The sequence below is a fragment of the Amblyomma americanum genome, chromosome 1 (genome assembly GCF_052857255.1).
Source record: "Amblyomma americanum isolate KBUSLIRL-KWMA chromosome 1, ASM5285725v1, whole genome shotgun sequence".
In the NCBI taxonomy this organism is placed as follows: Eukaryota; Metazoa; Arthropoda; class Arachnida; order Ixodida; family Ixodidae; genus Amblyomma; species Amblyomma americanum.
This window is the reverse complement of record NC_135497.1, coordinates 221684749-221709854: the sequence shown is the minus strand read 5'-3', so window position 1 is coordinate 221709854 and position 25106 is coordinate 221684749. Positions and strand designations below refer to the sequence as shown.

Sequence of the window (25106 nt, the reverse complement as noted above, 5' to 3'; positions counted from 1 at the left end):
CGTACGGCGCACTATGCTAGTTAAAACGTGACAAGAAGCGATGAAAGAAAATATTTTTGATTATTTTTTCATGCAAAATTTTTAACAAGTTAGGTGCCGTTGCGACCGCATATTTCCCGACGTGCATCTCTCACAATAAGAAGTGCGTGAACCGTTAATAAAGAACCCGCGAGAGTGGTGTTCAATTAAACTTACGCGCTTATTTACAAATAGTATAGGCAATCACAAGGTAAACAGGTTATATATTATCTCTTTATCTCTCTCTCTATATATATATATATAGATATATATATACATATATATATATATATATATATATATATATATATATATATATATATATATATATATATATATATCTGTATTTTTATATGCATGTGTGCATTTATGCCTTTATCACACAGCGCTATAGATTTCTTCCCTTGAAAAAAATTTCCAGTGGCTTAGCTCGGCTATGCCAGGATATACGTAGCGAGACCTACGCTGAGCCGCTGAGCAGCAATTTCGCTCTGCTTCTCCATGGCTATACCATACTGGAGAACGCCCCGCTATATGTATACCCCCCCCCCCCCCCCCCTGATTCCTCTGCGCATGCGCACAAAATGAGAAGCGCTATCAAGCGGCTCCGGCGCAGCGTCAGACTTGGCTACTGCGCAACAGACGCGCAAAGCTGGGCACGCGTCGGCGCCAGTGCGTCTGCCGCGGCTATGACGTCACTCCTCTGGAATGCGCAGACCAGCGAGGCGCGCGCGGCGGCGGCGGCGGCTGTGAGCGTGAGACGTCACTGTTCCTCGCGCAGGCGCAGCATGGCTCTCCAGGAGCCACGCCAAACTGCTCGACCTCGGCCAGTGTAGCTCACGCTACAATATTTATATCCTGCGAAGCAATGTGCTTCAGGTAAAATCAAGGCTGTGCCTTCTGCACCACCTTGAAGAAAGTTTAGGCTGTGGTAAACCGTCTCAGCGATCAGTGACTTCGCAGCCAGTATCTTCGCTTATTTTTTGCTTTCTTTTCTAATTTTCATGAAATAACAGTCAACGCAGTGCACTGCTTACTGAATTACTGCCAATCGCGAGCAGCGCAGAGAAACATAAAAAAGCGTATTCCCGTACCGTGAAACTCAGCACTAGGCATCACAGGTCACTCCATGACTTGCTGCTAGTTTAGCCACACGGCAACATTAACTGCTTCACACAAATTTTCGAATAATGGGCGTATGAATCCTGATGGAAGAAAGCGTCGTTTCCAGGGTTAATCGATGCCGAACGGCAGAGCGAAAGGGGCCTAATATGCGGTGAAAATAAAGCGCGTCCTCTGAAAACTCTCAAGCAACGCACCTCGTTGTTAATTTTGCGAAACCCTGTGTTACAGTACTTTCTTTCATTCGCGACAGTATCGTCGCATAGACGCGGGTGTCCACAGCCTGGCCAAAAAAATAAAAGGAAGAACCTGACGCGCCGCGGAACTACAGATTCAACACTCGGCGTCCCCCAGTGATGGAGATTGCGCAAAACGACAGAAAAGAGCAAAACGCCGGAAGCGACAACAAAAATCACAGCTTCACTGCCACACAGTGGCAATATGGTATCTTTGTAACAACATATCAAGCGTGTGCCTGCACAGTCGACTTGGTTATAGCTCCTCAACACGCGGGCGCGTTTTTAGCCTGTGCGCCACGAAACGAGAGACACAAGTTACAGCTATTCTCGGCGCGGCCTCGAAGATGGACGCCTAGCGTGTACGGCAGTGGTCACCATATTTTTACAGGCGTTCTTTCTTACCTCTTACTGACGGAGCGGATGAGAGATAGGGAACAACAGTGCGTCTGACTTCTGCGATGCCCTTCGTACGCATCTAACGCTGTTATGGTCGATTATAAGCGTAACATCGCGTGCGCAATCTTCATCACGCTCAGCCCGCGCCTATGCAAAGTGAAGCCATCCGGTGTTCGTCCCGGCAGCGCAGTAAATTATCCAAATTTCCCACTCGACGCAGAACGCTAAAAATTGTGCGCAGTCTCGACGCTGCTGAAGTATTTCGCTTGGTGTTTGTGTGTGTGTGCCTCGGCGTAAGCGTCGACAAACGAGGCGGGAATTGAAACTCTGAGAACGGGGGTCGCCGAACTCGTCGCTGTTGCGCGAATGGCGCCAAATGGTGATCCTCTTGGGCGCATATATCGACCCGCTGCGTGCTCGAAGGCGAGGTAAAACCGTGTTAATTATTGCGAGATATGCAATGGTTCACCGACAGAATTCAGGGCCTCCGCCTGGCCAACGCAAGCAAAAACGTAACCTGACGAGTAGAGAGAAAGGGGACTTCGTGCAGGGGTACCAGCGAACCATGCGCTTGACGTAGTTGCGTCAGCCGGCATGCGATGGGCGCAAAACACATTGTCGTCACTTGATGGCGCCACTGGCGGACATACGTCCCAACTCCTCGCAAAGAGTGCTTGCCCCGTCGGTAGCCCGACCACGAAGCGCCGTCGTAACCACACAAAACGCGGCCACCGAGCTGGAAGATCCAAGCGAAGACGACAAGTTAACATGCACTAAAAAATACGCTCGTTACGTTAAACATCCTTTGTGAGGCGACGACATAAATGACCGGCTCCAACGCATGAGCCGGGAGAGGAAGTATATACATTAGTACCAGGCGCTTAATGTCCTTTTACCTGATCTTTCTGCCTTAGCGTCCTCCCAGTACTTCCCAACCGCTCCACATGGTTCAAAGCTCCGGCACGCACTGTCATAGCTTAGGCGGAGGGTTGGATTTACTCCGAATCCAACTAGCCCCCTGGTGCCTCGGACTGCTCGCGTTAGATCGCATAGGAGAGTGCCCGTAAGCTGCCTACACGCACACCGCACAAAAATTGACTATGGCGGCACTGAAACTCTGGCTCAGCTATTTTTCCCTGATGCAGCATAACTGTTCTCCGAGCTCACACTGCATTGAACAAATTCTGACGATGTTCAGCAATGGTTTCGCCGATGTTTGCAATGACTCCGCGAGATGGAAGACGCTGTCCCCCTCCCTCTTGAGGCGATGTGGATAGGGTTCAAGCGCCCGGCGTACGTTTCGAATTCTACGATACGACTTCAAGCGCGGTGCTTAAAAATGTTTGCCTACGTGTGGTTACGACAGCGCCTTAAAGCAGGCGCATGGGAAAGCTGCTCACTGACATCGCTTTTGCCTGCGCGGAGGTCATGGAATATTGTTATTTAAGAAAAAACTTCATGCTTCTCAGGTAGACTAGATTTGTAGAGCGCATCCTGAAGCTTGGAAGCGAATCGGCACACCTTTACGCTTTCAAAAAATCATTGGTCACATATAAGTGTCCATGCACGAAGCAAACTTTCCTTCTGCTCTTTTACCAGCAAAATAGCTGCAGCGAATGCCAGCAAATAAGAGTGGCCGATATGCTCCACTAGTAGTACATAAGCGAAACAAGGAAATGGTCTCTTCGAACTCCTCATGCAGGGCCTGCCCTATAGAGCGCAGACAGTTACAACTATGTCACCGAGTTATGCTTGAGAACCTAGTGATAACAGTACCACACAGCGAATTCATGCGTAAGTACTGCTAATTATGTCAGGACGCTAGCTAGAGGCTCGTCTGTGCATTGAAACTATCGATACATGTTCGATTTTCCTAAGGGTTTCCTCCAGGAGCTGTTACCATTCAGAGACTATGACCCTTGAAATACGCACGGCTGAGCAAGCTGCGTAGCGAGCCAGTGTGCAGCAGATCATAGTCAACACAAAGGACCTTCTGCTAAAGAAACGCTTATCAGAACAGCTTGGAGGCAGTCAATCTAAATGAGATAAAACTAGATGTTTCTTCAAGCCGGCATCAATCTCAAGGTATAGAAGCCATTGCAAGGTATACGGATTTCAGCGGCTTAGGAATGTGCCAAAACTGAAACACGTGATCAGCTCTCGGCAGCTCATGCAAACCACCAAGCAGTCAGACACGTGACCGTTACACAGCGCGAAAGTGGTGCGCCAAGATATTTGTTCTCCGTGCGCGCCTTGCTACATCTACTTACTTTTTTAAATCTGAGAACGAGACGAAAACCTTCCTGTTCGTTCCATACTGCTGAAGCATTCGGACGAGTCGGTGTCTGGCCAACTCGTCCGAGCAACGCGCCCACAAGTTAGCTGGCTGTCGCTGTGGGCAGCTTTCGTGCTGGCGCAGGCGCCGCGGTGCGCGATTTGGCGATGTACTTGTGTTATAGATGTAATGTGAAGCTGAGACCAGCAGCGTCTAGATCGTTCGGAAAAATAAAGGCGAGGTCTGCGGCGTTCCTAAACAGAAAGAACCCTCAGCCTATCCCCTCTTTCAGTCTATCCTCTTGGGCTCTAGCGTCACCAGGAACGTCCGGATTTCGCCCGGGTTCACCGTCACCGTGAAGAGCCGCTCGTCGATGGGCGACGGGGTCCGCCTCGACAAGGACGCGCTACCGCGGCCGTTGTTCCGGCGGCCCCCTGCTGCCAGGTACCGCAGCAGCTCGGGGCTCGAGGACGACACGGAGTCTCTGGTCTCGAAGTGGAACCTGGTCGAGTTGCGCAGGGATTCGTGCGCCGATAGAACTGCTTCTTCGACGGCCGTCACGGTGTACGAGACCAGCAGGTGCTGCACAGAGGAGATCCATCATGCGCACCAACGGCAAAAAATTTTTTTTAATGTAAAAAAAAACGATTGGCAAGGCACACGATGAGTTCAAGGCGAGCCATAAGGAAGAAGCTGACTGGGGATCTAAATAACAAATTTCAAGCGCCAAATAAGCAGTCCTGATACGGCGCCTGCTGCGGTCTTACTGGTATTCCCGGCTCATATGCGCCGATCGGCCGTTATGTGCCCGTACTACGGGGTTCCGCAGCGGGATTCTAATTTACGCTTTGTTAAAAACTGCGGAAAGCGGGATGGGGCTCACCTTTAGAGATAGTGAAGCAGGCCTGTTCAGCCTGTTGTCTTTGACGCCGGGATACAGGTGTTCCAGGCGTACGATTGCACGGCTGTTTCCAATGTGCTCCAGTGTCAGGAGGTGTAGGTTTGCTGGCAGCGGGTACTGCAGCCCGCTTGCCTGCGTCACAGTGTATGCGCAGGAAGTTAACGTTGGGGCACACAGTGTTCTATTACCTTCAACTAATTTCGGCATGCTTCTCTCGATGATGGCTGGCTCATTCGAGCCTTTGTTATATGGTAAAATGCAGTGAATCGCAGTCACTGGCCAAGCCTCATGAAGTATCGACGTTTCGGAACCGTGTACGGGCTCCTTTTTCGCTGACGAAGTTTCATGCAGTATCGACAGTTCTGAACCGCGCACGGGTTCTTTGTTCACCGAAAAAGGAACCCGTAAGCAGTTCCGAACAGTCGATACTTCAACAAACTTGGTCAGCGACCGTGATTCACTTCACCCTATGCCTGACCAAATGAGCTATCGTCGAAATTTAGGTTATGCTGTATAAGGTAACAGCGAGACGCACCAGCAGACCCCTTCAAACGTCTTTACAAAGCGCAGCTTTTGACTCGGAAGAAAATAAGATCGGAAGCTTCGACCCCGCCATACCAGTGCGTATGTGAAGCGTTTTTGAAGGCACCGTATAGTTCCGCGCATGACCACGCGAAGCGGCAAATATGTAAGCGAATGGAAAGCATTTCGCACATGCTTGACGCTTGGTGCCACCATGTATGAGGAAACGGACTAATCGATTAGGGTAGTGCGGGTGTATCGAGGGTATCGAGAGATCTAGAAAATACGCTAGCAGGAAAACAATCTCGACACCTCCAGCACCCCAAAACATTTAGTCTGTCCAGCATGTTGACAGTCCATACAAATTCATGGAAACAGCCAGGCGGTGCAGTCAATTGAGCGGTCCAAGGCGCCATTTCTCAATGGTTATGAATTGAATGATGCAGGGCGCCGCAAAGTGGGCCTGGGCAAGTACCATGTGCGCTACATCCTGAAGCGACATGAAGGTGGCAGGTTGCGTATCGGCACTTCCTATAGTGCGGAAGAGACTCGTTTTCTCACAAAACTGAAGGTGCAGGCTCGATGATAAATGCCGACTTGAGCAAGGTACGTTGCTGGGCGGGTTGGTTGGCATTTCTTATTGTTAAAAAGGTAGCGCTGGAGGACGACAGAGAAGGACAAGAAGTGGATACAACTGCGCAGTTGTGTCCACTTTTTAATTGTCCTTGTCCGTCGTACGTCAGCGCTGCCTGTGTATAAATGACGACTCTTTTTCCTGCCTCCACTCGAGAATGAGCTGCGACGAAGCACTTTAGTTGGTTTAGGCTGAGCCCGAGGTGATCACCTCCGGATGGGCGAGTAATTGCGCGTACCCGTGGCACAGGGATGTCCAGCAGCTGTCGGTCGCGCGTGTGGAAGGCGAACTGGGGCCCGAACACCATCCGGTTGGCCATGGTGCGCAGCATCCGCTCCGAGTCCTCGACGGAGCCCAAGAAAACGCGATGCGTGCCGCGGGCCACCAGGCCCCGCTTGTCCACGCCAATCTCGTTCAGGGGTTCCTCGACGCCGAACGAGTCGTCATACTGCAGCCGCCGGTGAAGCTGCGTCGAGGCAGTTTATTATTGCCACTGTCTGGTGTGATATGCGTGAGGAACAAGGAAATGGAAAAGGAAGCGGGACAGCCCCCCGAAGACGCGCAACGCCCCGTCTGCTCCACAAGGGAAATGATGTAGAAGTAGAATGACAGTAATAAGACAGCACTCACAACACGACAAAAACAGGTAAACAATGCACTTAGCATAGACAGAAAAGACCTAAACATAAAAAATAAACTGAATAAAGGCACACAGAACAATTTGAAACGAACGGCACGGTACCGGCACAGAGAATAAATCGAAGCGCACAGGTTGGTGATTACCGAAGGTTGTCAGCAATTCGCGAAACAATAACAAAACGCAACCGCGTTTCGCTATGCCACAGTGTTGGCAGCATGCCAAATGGCCAAGACGTTGGTTAAAGACAAACACTGCCAACAGTATGTCCACAACATGCTTTGCAGAAATCGCAGGTGCAAGGAAGCGATGAAGCGCCACTAAGTACTGAAACTGCATTTCTTTCTACTCTTTTTCGACAGCGCTCATACTTCCGGGCAGCTGCGGTGCCGGTAGCGTAGTAAATAATTAAAAAAAGATAACTATCACAGCCTTCTCTATCTGAAATGCTAAGCGTAAAGAAACAGCTCGTGACAGACTGATGGCGAACCGAAGTGCGCGAATCTAAGCATCAAAACAAACCGTTTACGCCTATCCATCACCTTTAGGGATTATGCATGCTGCCACTTTTACATGTAATTCCGAATGCATTAGGTACAATACCATGCTTAACTGAGGCTTTTAAAGCATCTGATACTACCTTCACTTAACGTTGCAGCGCACAGGTCATTCACGATTCTTATGGATGAGCTGATTGTGAAAACCACACAATAAAAGAGGCCAGTATTCAAGCTTATAAGGTTTAGCATGCCGACGTGTACCTCTCAGCGAAACATGATGTTGCCTCTTCGTAAGTAAATATTAAACATAGCTCTTACGCCAATAACTAACTCACTCCAATTCTATCGAGCGAACAAGGTGGGAAGCTACACACGAACATGTGCCACTCATTTAGTGGAGCTGAGAGGGCGCGGGAAGCACTGAAAGCGCCTAGAAACACTAAAAAATGTCATACGGTGGCGCACTATTGCTCTGCCAGCGCTTCAGGCTAGTATTCCAAGAATGCCAGTTCGCACTGCTGTTTACACCTCTGTTCATAAGTGGCGCTTTCAAGAAACACCTTTTGTATATTGTCATAAGAGTGCTGCGCCATTTCCAAGGAATATTTTTTTTTCAGGTTCGAACGAACAGTGTGTGTAAGATACTTTAAATTTTCCGTGAAAAGCTGTCTCCAACAAATGCCCCACAAATGAACGATGCAGCATTCTTGCTGTTCACAGTGCTCAGCACGGACCACTTACCATTAATTCCAGTTCGCCCTCATGCAAGCTGCTTCCGCCTTGTGGTCTGTCGGGGAACACTGTCAACTGGAGGTTGTGCGACTCATTCTAAAAAAAAAGAAGAATGCAAATAAAGACTGGTGAGCTTCTTTTCAGCACTGCTGCTTAAGTTATATCTTGCAAAGTGCACGAGATCGCTGTTACTTCGCGAGAAGCCTTTACGAAGTTGGAAAGTTCAGAACACGGTCGCATTTTGTTTTCACTCTATCAGGCGCCGCGAGTCAGACATTGTGCACGCGTTTAAGCGATGAATGCATACACACACGTTACGCGACATGATGCGCTCCATGCAGTGGTGATTGTCAATGCTCTATAAAAAGCGATGTTCTTCGCAGAGTGTCATGCCTTTCAAGGTGCGTTCGTGCACATAATAAGTACCGAACAGCCCGTGTCGCAGCTGGGCTTTATGAAGCGGGGGGACATTGACGACCTCCAAACCAGCCATCAAAAAACACTCACAAATATTAAATCATCTTCGCCAAGCCCGGTTCTCTATCTTCTGCTCCTATCGATTGCCTTTTTTCGTGTTTGTCGCCATATTTCGCGGTCAGTGTAGGCAAAATCGCGACTCGCTCGTTAGGAAATTGTCAACGGCCGCTCATTGGCAGCGGCGATCGCTGGCCTCCGCGTGAACCCAGCAGCCGCACGCACCCTGAGATAAATCCAGGAGACCACAGGGTAGTAGTTGTACGTAGTTGGCTCCACGATGGTCTTCGTCCAAGGCCGCTGAGCATTCCTCCTGCGTGAGGCCAATGGGACACTGTGAAGCAGCGCGGGGGGTGCCGTATATACGCGGCACAGTTTTCCGGCTCTACGCGTCAACGTCCTGAAGTGGCGACCAGGGGGCGCCTATCTGCTGTAGCGGAGCAGCGAGTAGTCGAGAAAACGAAGCTGCCGCCAACAAGGATGCAAGGAGTACGCTCATAGGCTCATACCTAAAAACGTACAGATGCCAGAACGAAAAGGACGGTGGGAATGCGTTGCTCGTTCAGTAAGCGAACAAAAGAGGTCAACAATCACACATGCGGGGATAGGCAGACCCAGTGCGTTGCGAGGAAGGAACTACTCCGGCATAGAAACAATCCAAAAGGACGTAGGCCTGCTACTAGAAAACGGGGCTGTCAGAATCCTCATCCCCCTTCTGTCCTCCCCTACGCAATCTGGCTAGTCATGTCATTTAAGAAGTGTAGTTCCCTCTCTCCGTTTAGCGCCTTCAGAGTCTGTACACACCTCTTAACAACCCCTGCTTATAAAGTGTCTTCCTTCGCTGATACTAATTACTGAAGTGGAAAATCACAATCAAGGATTAGCGTTAAGCATAGAACATAGACAAAAGTACAGCACGCTACGATCTGGACCTTTCATCGAGCGCCTCAGCGGTAGATGGCCCCCTTCATACCCCAATCCCCATTTTTTTCTGCCTTTTACGCAGTTGTGCGGACCGCAGCAAACGAAGACCACAGGCGCCCTCTACCAGTCTTCGCATTCATTTACGTACAAAAACATGTATCCACCGTTGTGGTCCTCGCTTGTTTTTGTTTTTTTGAGCACCTAAATTTAATCTTGCTACTTTATTGTCTCCGGGGGATCACTTCACAAGCCAATTCGATTGCGATGCAGGCTGAAGCGCCGAAATTAATCTAATTCAGCATGTGTTCAGCAGCGCAGGTTTGCCCCAGCACCCAAGGGTTCTAATCGGAATCTGGCATTAAACGAGCTCGCCCCACGTTATGCTCGCTGCGTGGATCTTCTCTGCGGGGGAAAAGTGTAATTCTGTTAAAGACTTCGTCATCGCGTGCCGGACGCTCGTCTCGCCGTGCACGGGATGACAGCCCAACGCTGAATTAGAAAAGCCCTCTTAACTATACGACTACGAGCGAATTCCGTCAGTTAAAACTAAAAACGATGTGCCCGAGCAGCAAGTGCAATACGCGGACGGCGACATCTCAAAGTACGGAACGATTACAGGCGATGCTATGAAGGCTTAAAGCTTTCTGCGGAGCTCGTTAATGGCCTTTGTTATTTTCATTTTCCGTGCTTCTGTACTGGCGGCCGCGCTGAGATCCGCGATGAAATTTCGCCCTCTCCTGTCGCATTTAAAGTGCGGATCGCTAAAGGAAAAACTTAAAGAAAGTGCTTCGACATTAAGAGGAAGAAAAAAGATACATCTGCAGATCAGAAAAAGTAAGAATCGGTAATAATCCTTAGAGCCTGCGGAAGGAAAAATCCGTCTAAAGGGATTATGGTCGAGAGGATTGGGCGAACGACCGCCAGTGCTCCAATCCGTCAAAAATGTCGATCTAATAAGCGCCACATTGAAGAGTGAAACGGGACGGGAAAAAAATGCCAACATATAGCATTCACAATTTCACCAAAAGATAAAACTTGACTTATAAAATGGACGCCGCTGTTTTTCGGTCCGCCTGCGCATCATTTTTAATGCTTTTCTTCTTTTTTTCCTTGCGCTTGCGGACTTTCCAGTATAGAGCCTGTGCGCCAATGAGCGTCAGCACAAAAAATTAACAACGCAACACTTTTCCTCATGCGTCGGCACCTCTGGGTGTTCCAACAAGAATGTCACCGACAATAAACGCTACTCGATATGGAAAAAAGCCGGCCTTTATTAGCAGTAAGTAGCAATTTTTTTAGCGCCGGATGCTGAAAGATTTACCAGGGCGCGAGTTTCACGTTGTAACAGCCCGAACAAAGCGCTGAGCCGCGCCGATCACACGAAACGCATGCAGTGACTGGAAGCAGAGTTTTATTTTTTGTCCCCGTCTCTCACACTTGCTTCCGATTGTAGAATCCACTAATCACGTATTACAGCCGTTAGAAGAGCCAGCAAAGTACACACTAAGAAAATCTACATATTTCCATGTCCGCATGGCAGTTTTAGCACTCCAGCCGTGACGCCTAACCTTCGCTGGGCGGAAACACTCTAAGAAAAGCCAGAAAACCCGATAGCATGTAAAAACATTCAGCTCTCACGTTCTCTTGATGTTCTGGCGTCCGTTGGAATCGGTGTAGAAGGTTCCGTTGTTCCATATGGACGTTTGGAAGCGGGAAATGATCTCCTTGCCGCGGCTGGGTTCTCTGCCTTCGCTGCAGAGAGAAATGGGAAGCAAAGTGCAGAAAAAAATGTACTAAAGAAACCAATGCCAAGGATCATTCTTTCCGAAACGAAAACAGCTGCTCAAATAAACGACGGCCGCGACTCACGCACAGGCGCCAAATTTCAACTCTCTCACTCGTTAGCGCTTTCTCGAGAAATTTTCGCAAAGAGATTTACTCCCAGCTGAGCCTATTTTATTTTTAAAATTTTCTTCTACTTCAGAGTCATTTCATTATTTTTTCGCAGAAGGGATTAAAGAAAACCTGCACAGATATTTATACTGTAATTTCTGTAGTCAGCTGTAGTTTGGGAGTTATTGCCAATCACGTAACAGCATATGATAACGCTACTTTAATTAATTTTATACTCTTAGAGCGCTTAAGTTTCGAAAACGAGTGCTGCAATAATTGTTCAAATGTAGAAAAAATAGATTTTCCGACAATACAAGAAAAGGGAGAATGGCCAGTAACGCCCCGCCCAAGAGTCGGCAGGCCAGCCCGAGGAGTGGTGGGCACAGCAATCAAGAGCGTCTGTCACGGCTCAAGCCCTTCACATCAGTTGTAAAACAACTCTGGCACCAAGAAACAGCGGCAAATTGAGTTATCTGGGCGAACCCGCGGGCAGTTCAGAGAACGCCCGCCACGCGCAGCACTGACGGCGAAGAGCATTCCCAATGGAGGTCATACAAATAACCCCCGAAAGAAGGCTGGGGTAATAAAATAGAAGGGAACGGAGGAGTCAACTTAAGTGCAGACACGCTGCAGTATGGCTGGAGTACTTTACGCGGAACTTAGGGCCTGTGCGTGCAGCGCGACTCTCAGATTACTGCAGCGTGGCACGAACCGTATGTACAAAGGAGAGAGAACTGGGGGTGAACGAAGGGGATTGTACTGCGAATGTGGCGCACATTGAACTGCGAACACTTCGTTGCAAGATAGCGCGTGCCCTCCGAGCTCTGCCCCCGTTCGTAATCGCTATGATCACCTATGATTCCGGGAACGATACGTCTTAGCCTCGGTGAAAGTTTTCTAATTAACAGGCGAGTGTAACGCTATACTCTCGTTTCCTTCCCCAGCCGCAGCTCCGAGCAGCACAATTACGGGCACGTCGTATATCGGTGCCAAGGCCAAAAGGGACAGTTTTGGTGCGCATGACTTTTCCGCAAATACACGTTCAGCGAAGAAGTCAGAAGAAACTGTGCATAACTTTTCCGCGCATACGCCTTCAGTGAGTTCGACAGTTTCTTAGAAGCGTTAATATTTGGGTCATATATGAACCTGCCTCGTGTGTGACATTTGTTCGCTTTGGCTTTTGCTCATTGGTACCTTTTCGTCTCACAAGTACAGCTGGTTTAACTAAAGATCGTTACTTTTACGTCACCGGACCGAAACAGGGCCAGGCAGGAATCGTGCAACTGAAGCAGTTTTTGGAAGACGTCCGGGGTTGTGCCCTTTCCACGTGTATTTGTTATGCCGGAATATCTCACGATTTCTCCAGAAATAATGTTCAGTCGCGAGAAAACAGTTGTCCCACTGATCCATGAACATAAACACATATGTACCGGAACGCGTACGTTTGGACGTTGGTTGCAAAGAGTTTCGCAAAGGCTTATTGCTGCCACATTGCCCAGCATATGTGCGTACCTGACAGAGTCGTTAATGCGAGCATGAAAACGCCGCCACATCGCAGCTATAAACACAGTTCAGCGCATGTGTATATGGGCAGTGTGTGCCAAAGGACTGCGCTGGTACCCCTACCTGAAAGGGATAGGCCCGATGACCCAGTCAAACTCGATGAGATCTTCGTCCTTGTAGAGCCGGATGACTTGAGAGGCCCAATCATTGAACGTTTGATGAATCTCTTGAACCAGGGGACCCTGTGGTGATGAAAAATGAAAACGACCGAATGACGCTGCTGTGTCTCACGCGCTGCGCATCACCAACAGTGCACGGTCATTTTCGAAAGAAAAACAGAGCAATTACTTAACGAGAATAATCATCGTAGCCACTGCGATGCTCTATCCAAAGTTGCAATTCGCCCTCCTCTATCCACTGGAACTCCTGAGCAGCGCCCATGGCGTAAGCCGCGTTCCTCGCATATTTTCTTAGCATTGCCAGGAACAGTATCATAACCTGGGTTTCTCAAGCAGCGTAAAATGCTGACTCGCCTTGCATTTCTGCTAAATATAAAAAGCCGCTCGCTGGAATTAAGTTGTTCAGCCCTTATCGGATTTCTAAATAAGCTAACAAATCACGCATCCTCGAAAACTGGCGCGCTGTTCGCAGTCTCATTTTGCCAGGCCGGACGTTGTAGCACGTAACATTATGCACCGGCTATCCGCAGGTTACAAGAAAGTTCATTGAAAAACTATCCGCTTCCGGGCTGGTTCAGAACGTTAGTTAGAACGCTAGTTAGTTGTCATCGCACTGAGATCGGAACCAGCGCATGACCGTATATTGAAGAATTAGCGCCGTCGTGCGTACCCGCTTCTAAGTTTGGTCCCAGGTTTGGGAACAAGTTACTTGCCTGCCTGATGGATCCATTGTTGTCTACGTAGACACAAGCATACAAGACTTCAAATCAACAACAGCTATCTACTGCCCGTGCAGACCTGCCCTGAACCAAACCTCTTGATTTCAGCTTACGGAACCCCCTTCGTCCTTTCGTGCTGAGCTCGTTGCAGTTCAAGAAGCACTCTGCTCCGTGGCCGATATAACTATGCTCCCTGCGGTCCGCGTTGTCATATGCACTGACGCCCTTGAAGTAGTCCGGTTCGTACGACGTGTTAGCCGCTGTCCAACGATATGTCAGGACATCCACCGGCTCGCGGCACGCATCCCGCAGCCAGTACGTATTGAGTGGGTCCCACGGGATCTGCTGACCAATCAAATTCGTATATGCACATACACTCTAACAGTTTCTGTGAAAAATAAATGAAATGAAATGAAAAGAAATCCAGGCAGATTTAGCGACACGCCTTGCGAATCCAGACTCATCACTGCCTCGGCTTCTTCATTTGGATAACTTTACCCTCCTTTCATCAAGAAAGGAACTCTTCCGGCGCCGCACACGTGCTCTCATCCCTCCGTGTGCGGTAACTCTCCCACCGCGGTCTTACCCGTGCAGAGGAGGTTGCGCTTCGGAGGATCCGGGTCGGGGTTGGCCTCACATCAGCCGTCACTCAAAAGTGGCCTCAGTACCGAGATTTGTTTCCTCGGCCAGGCTGTCCGATATGTAAGCACGAGGACATTGAAGCCGACATTCATCACTTACTGTGGGACTTCCCAGCTCTCAAGCCTACAAGGATCCGGCACCTGAAGGTAGCGGGTCTTTCACCAAGCAACCCTGCTTCATACATTGCCTGGACGCAGGGACGCTACCATCGTTCTCTACTGGACTTCATCAAATCAGCTCGCCTTTTCCATTCATTTAATCACTACTACATTTTTCATCACATCTTCACCCATCATTGATGCCCTGATGCAATAAATTTCGCTTTAAAAAAAGTTTGGTCCCGGCAACAGCCTCTTCAACTCCAGGCTGCAACATATACTCGAAGGTGATACAAGTTGGACATCAACACGTTATGACGAACGGAGATGGCGCTTCGATGCATCGGCATCGAAGCATGCGGCCAGATTTACATCCAGATAAGCTCCCATGGCATGTGGCCTTAGTAAGAGTTGTAATGAATTTCCTCATTATAAAGGGAGAGAATTAGAGCGAAAACCAGTTTTCGCATCCAGACGAATGCTTATTAATTATGCGCTGAACGCACACGGAGCAGTCCATAATCGGCTTTTGGATATATTTGTGCTTCTACGCGCGTGCGATCTCGGGAACTTCATATTGCACGGCAAAAAAAGACTGAATTAATTAGCGCCTGGCTGCAGTGGTGGAAGTTTTAGCTGCTGCGCACTTCGAATTAATATCAACGGCTAAAATGTCACAGTTGCTAGGGAAATTAGAAACGCAGTACGTGTACAAGAGTAAAGCTTAAAGGTAAAGCCACTTCTTCTCCTATATTCGTGAAAGTATCTCCTCCTCCTAAAGTCGCTGGTGTTTAGGATCGCACCAGTGAAACAAGATTTTTTGCATTCAAAGAACGCGAATACAGTGAATGGAAGCGAATACAGTTCTGTGAATGGAAGCTGCGCTCCCTTGGCTTACAGGCGAACTCATTGCAATTACTGTGTCGCAAAAAGTACTGTGTCGCAAATATAACCCGAAGTGGGGTCTGTTAAAGGGACAGAAAGGAAAAATTTAAGGTGGCCTGTATCCCCAGGATACCGCGTTCTAATCAGGCGTAGACAACCGTCACCGAAAGTGGAGGTTTTATAGAGCAGAAAAGTAAAAAAAAAAAGAAAACAGGTGTCACCACCGCCAGCTAATTTCGCAATAGAAATGCGTGAGTCGACAGGGAATATTTTTTTTTGCGTGAATCCCAGAGGCCAGGATTCTCCGCCATTCACTTTGAAACGATAGCGACCAGTCCTAGTCGGTGCAGAAGTCGCGAGTTTGCATCGTATGGCAGGAAGATTTTTTAATTGATTTTCTCAGAAATGTATGCACCTTTTGCAGCCGGACAAACGTCACCATGCCAAGAAAGAGGCGTATAATCTATTTTTACTACGAACAATAATTGAACGGAGTTGACCTCAGTGACACTTTCATGTTAAGGTTTGCCCTCGACAACCACGCATCGGGAAAGTGATAAGGTAGCGGATGGCACGCGTATCTCCGGATATGCGTTTCTTATATTCAGCGCACCGATATGAATGGCAGGCCCCAGAAGCACAGAAAGTTCTCATTACTATAAGAGCATAAGGGGCAGATGTGACGCACTTAAGTGCAGCAGGTGGGGGCATACGCAAAGACCCAATTAATGGAAATATCTACCAAATAAACTACGAAGAATAATAGCAGAAAATGTATTGCACGGCCATGGAGAATAAAATACGCAAATGATATAACGCAAACAATCTGAACCGTGAAGTTGGAGAAAAGAAAATATCTTTGGCTTGTGCCGAGGCACAATTGCAGATCCGAGTACGAGCGCACTTTAAATTCAGTGTCGAGTGCACAGCCACGATTGTAGCAGATCCGTGGATGCGACAGCGCACAGCATTTCTTAAGCATGGTGTCGAGGCGGCACCGTCGTAGCACGGATACGCATGGAACTGAAATACGCCACAGCTGTTTTTGAAGACGCCCTGCTCTTCGAGCCGAGTGGCGTACCTTAACGAGTGTGTAGTTGACTCTGCGGCCTAGGTCGACGGGCTGGTCGTCCGCAGGGTTGAAAGAGTAGGCGCCCGAGGGCTTCTCCACCACGCCCTCGTAGGCCATGTACGCGAACAGCGACTGGCGGAAGGGCACCTCCAGGCCCGTGTTGAGCAGCATCACGCGGCTCAGCAGGCCCGTCACGGGGTCCACGAACAGCCGGTACTTCTGCTCGGCCGCCAAAGGGCGCGCATTCATTGCACAAAGAACACAAGCAGTCATCTTTTCTATACAACTCTGGCGAGGCCATGAAAGAACGCCTTCCATCGGCGATTATTCCATCACTTTCCTCCTCCACACAATCACAGCACCCCTCCCTCTCACATTCTTTCCTTTGTTTCAAGAACTATCGGTTTCTTTCGGGCACCCTATCTACCACAGGGGCACCTCATAATCTGACCAGCTTTACAATTTTCAAGTACATCTGTCTATGGTGCATGGGTGGCTCTGCGTCCCAGTTTGCAATTTACCCACCTGGCGCGTCACCATCAGCGCTGTTCGAAAAGCTCAAATGACAAGTTCAAAATGCGCCTCACTTCGTGTTCCGGCTACTTCGTCCTTTAGATGAATGTTCACCGTCGTGTGCCTGTTGCGTATACTCCTAAACAAATTCGCCAAACAGCATGCCTTTAGCAAATCGCCACAACTTTTTACGCCAAAACGCAGAATCAACGAAGTTGATTCGGACATCACGAAATGTCACCTATAGCACCGCAGAGACAGTTGCTTTCTTTGTACCCCCCCAAACCCCCCCCCCCCCACACACACACACACAACGCACACGCGCACGCACGCACGCACTACTTCGTCTGAAGCTTATTGTGTATTAGGAAGATGGTTTTTAGCACTGCCTCTTGAACTAATGACGGCTGTGTGACCTTACGTTTTAGCTTTTCTGACCCCCCGCCCTCCTCTCCTTGTATTGTGTCGTCTGTGTATACCAACAAAATAACGCACAATGTATGAGAAACTTCGTCACTAAATGAAAAGTAACAACCTGGAATGCTATATAACGCATAAACTGCTGCGTAGTGGCGCAGGTGCTGCCTTTTTCGAGAAATCAAAGCCGACCAGGCACAGTAATTCTGGAGGAGTCATTAGTTCATGCTCTTTTCATTAAGCGTGAAGTATGACTTGGAAGATGCTAGCATCTGACAAAACGTTAGTCACGAAGTTGACACAGTTCCCTCACATGAAACTGATCATGTGGTTTAGCAACAGAATGACACGTAAAGTGGGGCAAAAGATGCGCTCCGTTTCACCGCAATGCATCTGTGCACTCATATTTTCGTAACTTAAACGATCCGGAAAATGCTTTCCGTGTGATTCATGAAGCAAATCGGAGTCATCACAGCAATTTTTAAAGTGTCTTGAATCCTTGAGTTCTGGCATGATTCGTCGCCAAAATCGTGCTCTGATAGACCTATGCGGGGTCCGCCACGGAACGGTGGCAAATAGCAATAAAGGGAGATGTCCTGCAATACACAAATATGCCAAAAAATTATGGACTTACGCCATTGTCTATCGCCGGCGCTTCGCTTCCACCGTCGAACACAGCGCTACTTTCACTGTCACGGAGCGTGAAACCTGCATGACAAAAAAAAAAGAAAGAAAAAGCAACATCGTCGTAGTAGAAAGCACAGCTAAAAGCCAATCCCAAGAACGGCATATAAATTTCGAAGCTGTTCAATATCAACGCGACCGAGCGTGACACGTAATGTGCTAAAATAAAACGTAATTTACGAGAAACTAACGCTTGCTGTGGAAAATGTGGCGATATATAACTGCTAGCAGAAGACTCATAAAATTTACATGTAATCAAGCCTGGATAAGTGTGAGTAAAAATTGAGCTATGATAGCGACGCTTTCTCTACAGCAACAAATCTGCTCTTCGAGCACGCGCAGCTCGAAACATGGCGGCAGAGTGCTTAGTGGCTGTATTCTGTGATGCGCCTTTCTCCAATTCATTTTTTGTTGCCCTTCCCATCGGTAGCTACCGCCTGTGACGTCACGGCTGATAGCTCTTGCGCAATGTCATTCGCAGGCCGTTGTGAGAGGCGATGCTGACCGGTGGTTACAGAAGAACGAATGAATCGTGAAAAGAACCCCTGTAAAATAACGCCTTTTGGTTTCGGCTCTTTCGGGTTAAAGACCCAAAGCAACTGAGGTGATGAGGGACGCCGTAATGGAGTGCTGCGGATAATTTCGACTACCTGAATTTCTTTAACGTGCACTTACATCGCACAGTATACGAGCCTCCAACATTTCGCCTCCATCGAAAAGAAACCGCTGTGGGCGGGATCGAACCGGCGTCTTTCGGGTCAGCAGCCGGTCACCATAACCACTGAGCCACCGCGGAGGCTCTTTTATGTCATTGGAGTACGTTTAAAGTGCAGGCTGCCATGCCGGAAAGTGCCAGAAACAAAACAAGTAACGCTTGGTGGGCATTCAAGCAACCTTAAATTAAAAATACTTCACTGCAATGCCTGCGCGTAATGAACCTTTCTTTTGGTAAATGTCGTGAGTTGACCTAGCGATCTCTGGTAAGGGCTGCATTGGCTTGTCGCTTACTCCAGAGAAGCGGCCCAGAGCGCGCTATATGGGCGAAAAAATACAGACACTGTTTGAACAGCAGAAGCCCTCGCCCACGGCGGTCATCCTAATTAATTAGCAACCAGAATTTATAGCAGAGAGAGAGAGAGAGCCGCAGAGGGCGAACACCCAACTTACCTTCGTACTTGCGCAGCTGGTAGGTGGTGACGCCCAAGGGTGGCAGGTGCATCGGAAAGACAATCTCCGTCGTCGCGGCGGTTGCCTTCCGCTCTGGGATGCGGAGCACCTTCCGCTGCACCGGCACGAGCTGCGCCAGAAGGACGGCGACCGCAGTCAGCCCGTCATTTGCCCTCGCCTCAGTTATCGCGTTGCGTTGCGCGTGCCACGAGGCGCGCAACCGTCTACAATTCGCACAGTTACGTGCAGACAGCCAACGGCAATCTCAGCCGCCTCTCCACCTCAGGTCTGTACCAAAGAAGAGTTGAAAATCAAGATTTTTTTCTTTTTTTGGCGTTTAGCCACTACGCGTTTTCCAGTGATTTCGTTACGATAAAATCACGTAAACGAGGCCTCAATTACGGTGAGCACATTTTGCGAAGACAGTCTTGCACGACCGGATACTATTGATCACGGCGTTGAATAATTACCGCGTACCTTAAGGAGTGCTGACAGTAATGCCGCACGGCTCGTTGCACAAAATGCACGCTAAAGCACAAGAACCCTAAAGAACGATAGTTCGAATCGAGCTCTGTAAAAAGTATTTTTTTAACGACTCAGCACTTCTCGACGTGCAAAAGTTGCGAGGAGGTATGAAAAAAATTAAGCACATGATTGTTCTGTTTGAATGTGAAGACACAGCTCAAAGAAGACAAGGGAACAAGAGAGACGTACACCTCCGCTCTGACTTAAACTGATCAAAAGGCTCTGATGCGAGCACAGCAGCATGTGGTCTGTTTTGTACCCACCCTTTCAGTCCGCCTATACACTGCCTTTTTTTTACGGAATGAAATGATCAGTTCAGGTCAGCGCGGTGGCCGTGTCTCTCTTGTGCCCTTGCCTTCCGTGCGCTATTTTTGTTACCACTTGAACAAAACAGTGAACTATGAACTAGCCCAAGCGGTCACTCTTGTAAGTAAAGGACCTCCGACAGAAATCCGTCGCTACTAGAACTCAAATCAGCGGCAAATGGTACAGCATAATTTTCTGCATACGACATCCCTATGGAGTGTATTCTCCTTTCATGATTAAACTTATTAATTGACTGAAAAAAAATTAGTGTCGCAATAACTGCATATGTCTACAGTGGACTAGCGCTGGCTCCGGGAGCAGCTAGTAGAGCACCTGTTGGCAGCGTATTACTTCCTCACTAACTGCGGGCCGCAGGAAGACGCCGATAAGGTTGCCACATATATCATGCGCTGATTTGACCCCAAAGGCAGAGGCCGAACCTCTTACCTGCGCCTCCAGGACCTGTCCCGGCAGTTCTTTGACTTCGTAGCCGTCGCCCGAAATCGGTAGCCGCGCATAGGTTCTCACAGGCGTCGACAGAGGGTTGTACACGAACACGAAGAACTGCACAGAGAGGGACAAGAGAGCGAATTGAGAGGCGTCATCTAATACTATACGACAGATATGCCGGAAGAGTGTGTTATTAAGCATTCCTTGCAGGAGTCATGCTGGCGCCCTCCTCGCGCCTCTTGAAATTATAACAGCCTTTTACGTTGTTCTTTGTTGTTTGTAACGTTGTTTATAAATGCCTTTTACGTTGTTTTTACGTTGGCCCTAATCATACGCTACAACTTTCCGTTGTTAGCCATTACCTCCGGCGATGAAAAGCCCGTTCAATATTTGAAAAAGTACAGTTCACAGAGATGCATTGAAGCACGCATTTAAAAAGCTGCGGAAGTTATGCGCTATCCCATACTGCGTCTGCCCCGGTGCTTTCCAGCCAGGAACACGCCGCCGACCAGCAAATAAAGCACACCCGTCGCAGCGCACCACTCACCTCGTCGGCCGTCTCGGTGATGTCGCAGCTGCTGATGTTGAGAAGCGGGCAGAAAGTCAAGCAGATGTCTTGCTGGAAGGCGGTCCCGCCACTGTTCGACAGCAGCATTCGTCGGTACGCCTTGTTGAACACGTCCTGCACACGTTCCTCGTTGTCGACAAAATACATGGCATCCAGGGCAACAGACGTACTTAAAAGCCTCATATGATATGTTCTCTTCGTAAAACATGGACCCCACATTTTATCGTTTTGGCGCAGTACGGCGACCGGCTGTTTGTAGCCACAAAGGCGAACTTCGGTTGTAATATAACAGAGGAAAGTCTAAGCGGCGCGCATATTAGATAATGCGACGCGGTGGTCCTCAGTTCGTTCTCCGCGTGACGGTTTTCGTCGTAAAAGAGATGAAACGACTAGTAATTCATCGTGCCCCAATTTTCCTTTTTGCTCCGGCTTTAAATGGTGTCTTTATTAAATAATCATTCGACGGCACTAGAAAGAGTTATTTTTTTTTCTCTTGGAAGCGTTACTGCGCACAGACAGATCTCGCACTGCAGCACCGTCACTTGTGCTCATATTTGAGAAGGCTGTGAACGTGTGGCCTCGTGGCACAGGCAGTCTGTGTCACATTCTACCGGCGCCGTGATATTGCAGAGGATGAACACAAATAAGGTGCAGAAAGCGCTATGCATAAGCAAGCGCGCACTGCGCGGACGAGAACGAAAATGAGCTCCTGACGCACCTCACATTGCCTGATTCCCATGTCAGTCATGTAGACGTAGTCCTCAGCCACATGCTGCTTCTGAGTGCCCCTGCAATGAAGACACGCATTCTTGCAATGGGTGAACAGAAGGGGGCTCTAGTATCTTCTATTGAAGAATAGCGATAACAAGATTGCCTAGAAGCATCAGAAAATAGGAATCCATCGAACTGCCGGCTAATCACAGACGCGTCAGTTGTTTTTTTTTCATATCTCTTTAGTTCATTCGATTATTGCAGTTAGCCTAACCAAAGCTCCATTTGTCCTACCGAATATGTGTTCATATTTCACATCCTCGGTAGCTGCTACTAGAGCAGATGTGGATTCAGTCTTTCTCTTAAGTCTACTTGGCCGCAGGTGGTACCATTTTCTGTCTTTTTTTCGCGTAAATTCCCTGAGAGAAATTGGGCAACCAAGGGGATAGACATAGAAACACTGGCCATATGGCGTTCATTCCGCCTAGACGATAAAAAAACAGCGTGTGATTAACTCCCACCGCGTGTTTGGCTCGTTTTAGTTTTTTAATATAAAATAGTTACGTAATAATCCACAGAAACTGCAATGTAGCAATATTTCGAGCTCGGGTGCATCCTGCGCAGCCAAGTGCTTGTGCAATTGAATTGAAAAACGTTTTCTGTTGCATGCGAAAAATGAATGCGTACTTACGATATTGCGTCATGGTGCTGCAATACAGCCACGGCCCTTGCTGAATAGGGACGCGAGAGCAAGAAATTGTGAGCATTCCAACATATTTCACCCAAAAAGTCGGCATATAGTTTAAGAGGAATCCGATTATCGCTTATCCTTTCATTTCTTGATATTTTTGAAATCTTTTGTGGCCATTAGCTGGAAGGGACGTGAAGCACTCCCATAAAACGTTAGTGATACGCGGTAAAGCACTTCTAAAATAATGAACCGGCAGTGATGCTTCAAATGGCGATAACAATATCATAGCGGGGACTGGCCTAAGCGATCATACACCTACAATCACTACTGAAAGCATCACTATATGGTTGGAATATACACCGTGCGCAAAAAACGTCGAAAACGCCACTTCAGTGGTCAGAACAGCACTGGAGTATGGAGATTTTTCTGAAAATCGAAAGCACTTATCTTTGCACTTTCTACGTCATAGTAATTTCTAAGGCCCATTAATTGCTTGCCGCCTTAAAACACGTGGCACATGATGGTGGTGGTGGTGTGACACATTATCAAAACAGCCTTTATGTCAGTCATTTAACAGGTCCTGGGCCAAGGTGACGAGGGCGCGTCGCAGGGTCAAGTCCCGGGAGGCGATTCAGATGGGCCACAGTGGGGTGTGGAGAAAGAATTGCCAAGGGACTGGAAGGCCGAGTAGCACTGTGTAAGGCAGTGTTCTATATCTGCGTATGTGTGAACAGTTTGATCACTGGATTGTGGAAGTGTACCGGTACAAATAAAGTTTGGCTGGTGTATCAAGCAGATTAAGTTTCTATTCGGCGAAGGATGCGAGCTTCACGGATAGATAAGGCTGGGTGTGGTGGTGGTAAATTAGCTAAGTCCAATCTTTGCTGCGTGTAGTATTCGTGGACAGTGAGTTTGTAAGCCCTGACTGCGCGCACCGACGGTGGGCTCGTCCATAGGGTCCCTTGCGCCCGGTTGTATAGTACCGCAGGCAAGCTGTTGAGCCAGCTTATTGCCGCGAATACCCATGCGACCAGGAATCCATGGAATGGTCACTGCAAATAAGTGTTAAGCTCTAAGAGGTCATCTCTACGGCACCAGCCACGGTGTCACGGCCCCGGACTGAAAGATATTCCGTCGCCCAAAGGCTGCACTGCACGCGTTGCGTGTAAAAGTGAACAGCACCGCACATATCAGAGGGGGCCACGCAGATTCCAACCCTTCGATCTGGAATGTTTTGCACCTGCTCTGGCGACGGAACCTGCGCTCACGGAGAAGGACGACCACTGCTCACCGAGAGTGTCCACATCCGCAGAATCATCGAGCTGCCCGATGACCTTGAGCTGCTTGCACGCCTGTTCAGGTAGGGAAGGTGACAAGACATGCGAAGCGCAATGTAGTAACGCTGCGTGCAGGCTGCACTTGGTAAAAACGTATTAAAAAGTCACGATGGAACAGCGGCAATGCCAGACAATTAATGGAACGCAGGATTACCTCTGAGTCTGCAGGTGCAATTAAGTAACAATAGGAGGGAAAAAAAAGATCCGACTGACTTACCATGCGTGCGTTTCTGAGACCGCGCGTGTTAGCTTAAGAATAAAGGACACTCACAAGACCAGCGGATATCAGCTGTCTCCTTTCGCCTTTACGCGCTCTCGCCTCCCTACTTCATTTTTTTTTTGTTAATAAGCGATGACAGATAGTGCGCAAACGCGCCGTAGAGGTTAGCCAGTCACAAAAGCGGTATAGGCATTAAACTCCGTGAATAATTCTGTCAACAAATTGAGGTAGATGGATACACATGGAGTAAGCGCCGTTTCTCGTAGTTCCTTTCCTGGACGGATCGCTGTAGCTAGTACGCATACGGGCCACAGAGAGCAATTAAGGGAGAGGAGACACTGCACCATGTGTGTGAATATATATATATATATATATATATATATATATATATATATATATATATATATATATATATATATATATATATATATATATATATATATATATATATATATATATATATAGAGAGAGAGAGAGAGAGAGAGAGAGAGAGAGAGAGAGAGAGAGTCGGCAACCATATTTAGGCAACAGATTGGCTACAGATTACGAGCCTTAATCGATGAGCCCGAAGTGGGAACGATGTTAGTACAACGTGTTCAGGGAATTCCCCGAGAAGTTTCCGTCTAGCCGATCGGCGGCGACCATGCGGATGCTAACAAGCAATTAATTGCTTGATTGGCTATTTCCTTGTGTGCGCTGCCCATGTCAGCTCCGGGTCACTCGTATTATCTTGTGCACACGCGTACAGGACGCGGCACAAAAGCGACTCGGCGCGCGTGTACGTGCCTGGAGAATGCCGTTGGCTTGGCGCGCGAAGTACTTGAAGTTGGGCCTGCTGGTGTAGTAGCCGGTCCAGTAGGCGTGCTCCTGGTCGGCGTACGGGAAGAAGTCGTCCGAGAACTCTGGCCACCGCACACCGCTGTCGTGCAGCGCCTTCAGGTAGCAGGCGGGGGTCGAGTAGAAGGCGTGCACGCGGCTCCCGTTCGCTTGCTGCGCGCCAAGCAAACCAGGGCTCAGCGAAGTGCTTCGAATGTTTCTTCTCGAGCAGTGTTAACGTCGCATAGCCAAAGCTTACTGAGTAGTAGGCGTAACAAAAGATAGAAATATGGTTTTATGACCATTTATTTACTCATAACATGCAGGCCTCAAGAG

General features: G+C 48.5%; 1 protein-coding gene across 1 annotated transcript in view; it reads right to left on the bottom strand.

Annotated features, from left to right (window-relative positions):
* Positions 1-1021: 1021 nt before the first annotated feature.
* Positions 1022-25106, bottom strand: part of LOC144114660 (lysosomal alpha-mannosidase-like) — a 346286-nt gene continuing 322201 nt past the window's right edge. The window contains exons 9-24 of the mRNA XM_077648538.1: positions 24741-24944; positions 23689-23749; positions 22398-22437; positions 21714-21783; positions 20975-21109; positions 20425-20541; positions 19147-19276; positions 17930-18003; positions 16375-16584; positions 12894-13012; positions 11013-11126; positions 8676-8763; positions 7986-8072; positions 6346-6573; positions 4934-5083; positions 1022-4632 (exon numbers count right to left, since the gene is read on the bottom strand). Of these exons, the coding sequence (XP_077504664.1) occupies positions 4339-4632; positions 4934-5083; positions 6346-6573; positions 7986-8072; positions 8676-8763; positions 11013-11126; positions 12894-13012; positions 16375-16584; positions 17930-18003; positions 19147-19276; positions 20425-20541; positions 20975-21109; positions 21714-21783; positions 22398-22437; positions 23689-23749; positions 24741-24944 (2121 nt within the window). The 3' untranslated portion in view covers positions 1022-4338. The remainder of the gene's footprint in view (positions 4633-4933; positions 5084-6345; positions 6574-7985; positions 8073-8675; positions 8764-11012; positions 11127-12893; positions 13013-16374; positions 16585-17929; positions 18004-19146; positions 19277-20424; positions 20542-20974; positions 21110-21713; positions 21784-22397; positions 22438-23688; positions 23750-24740; positions 24945-25106) is intronic.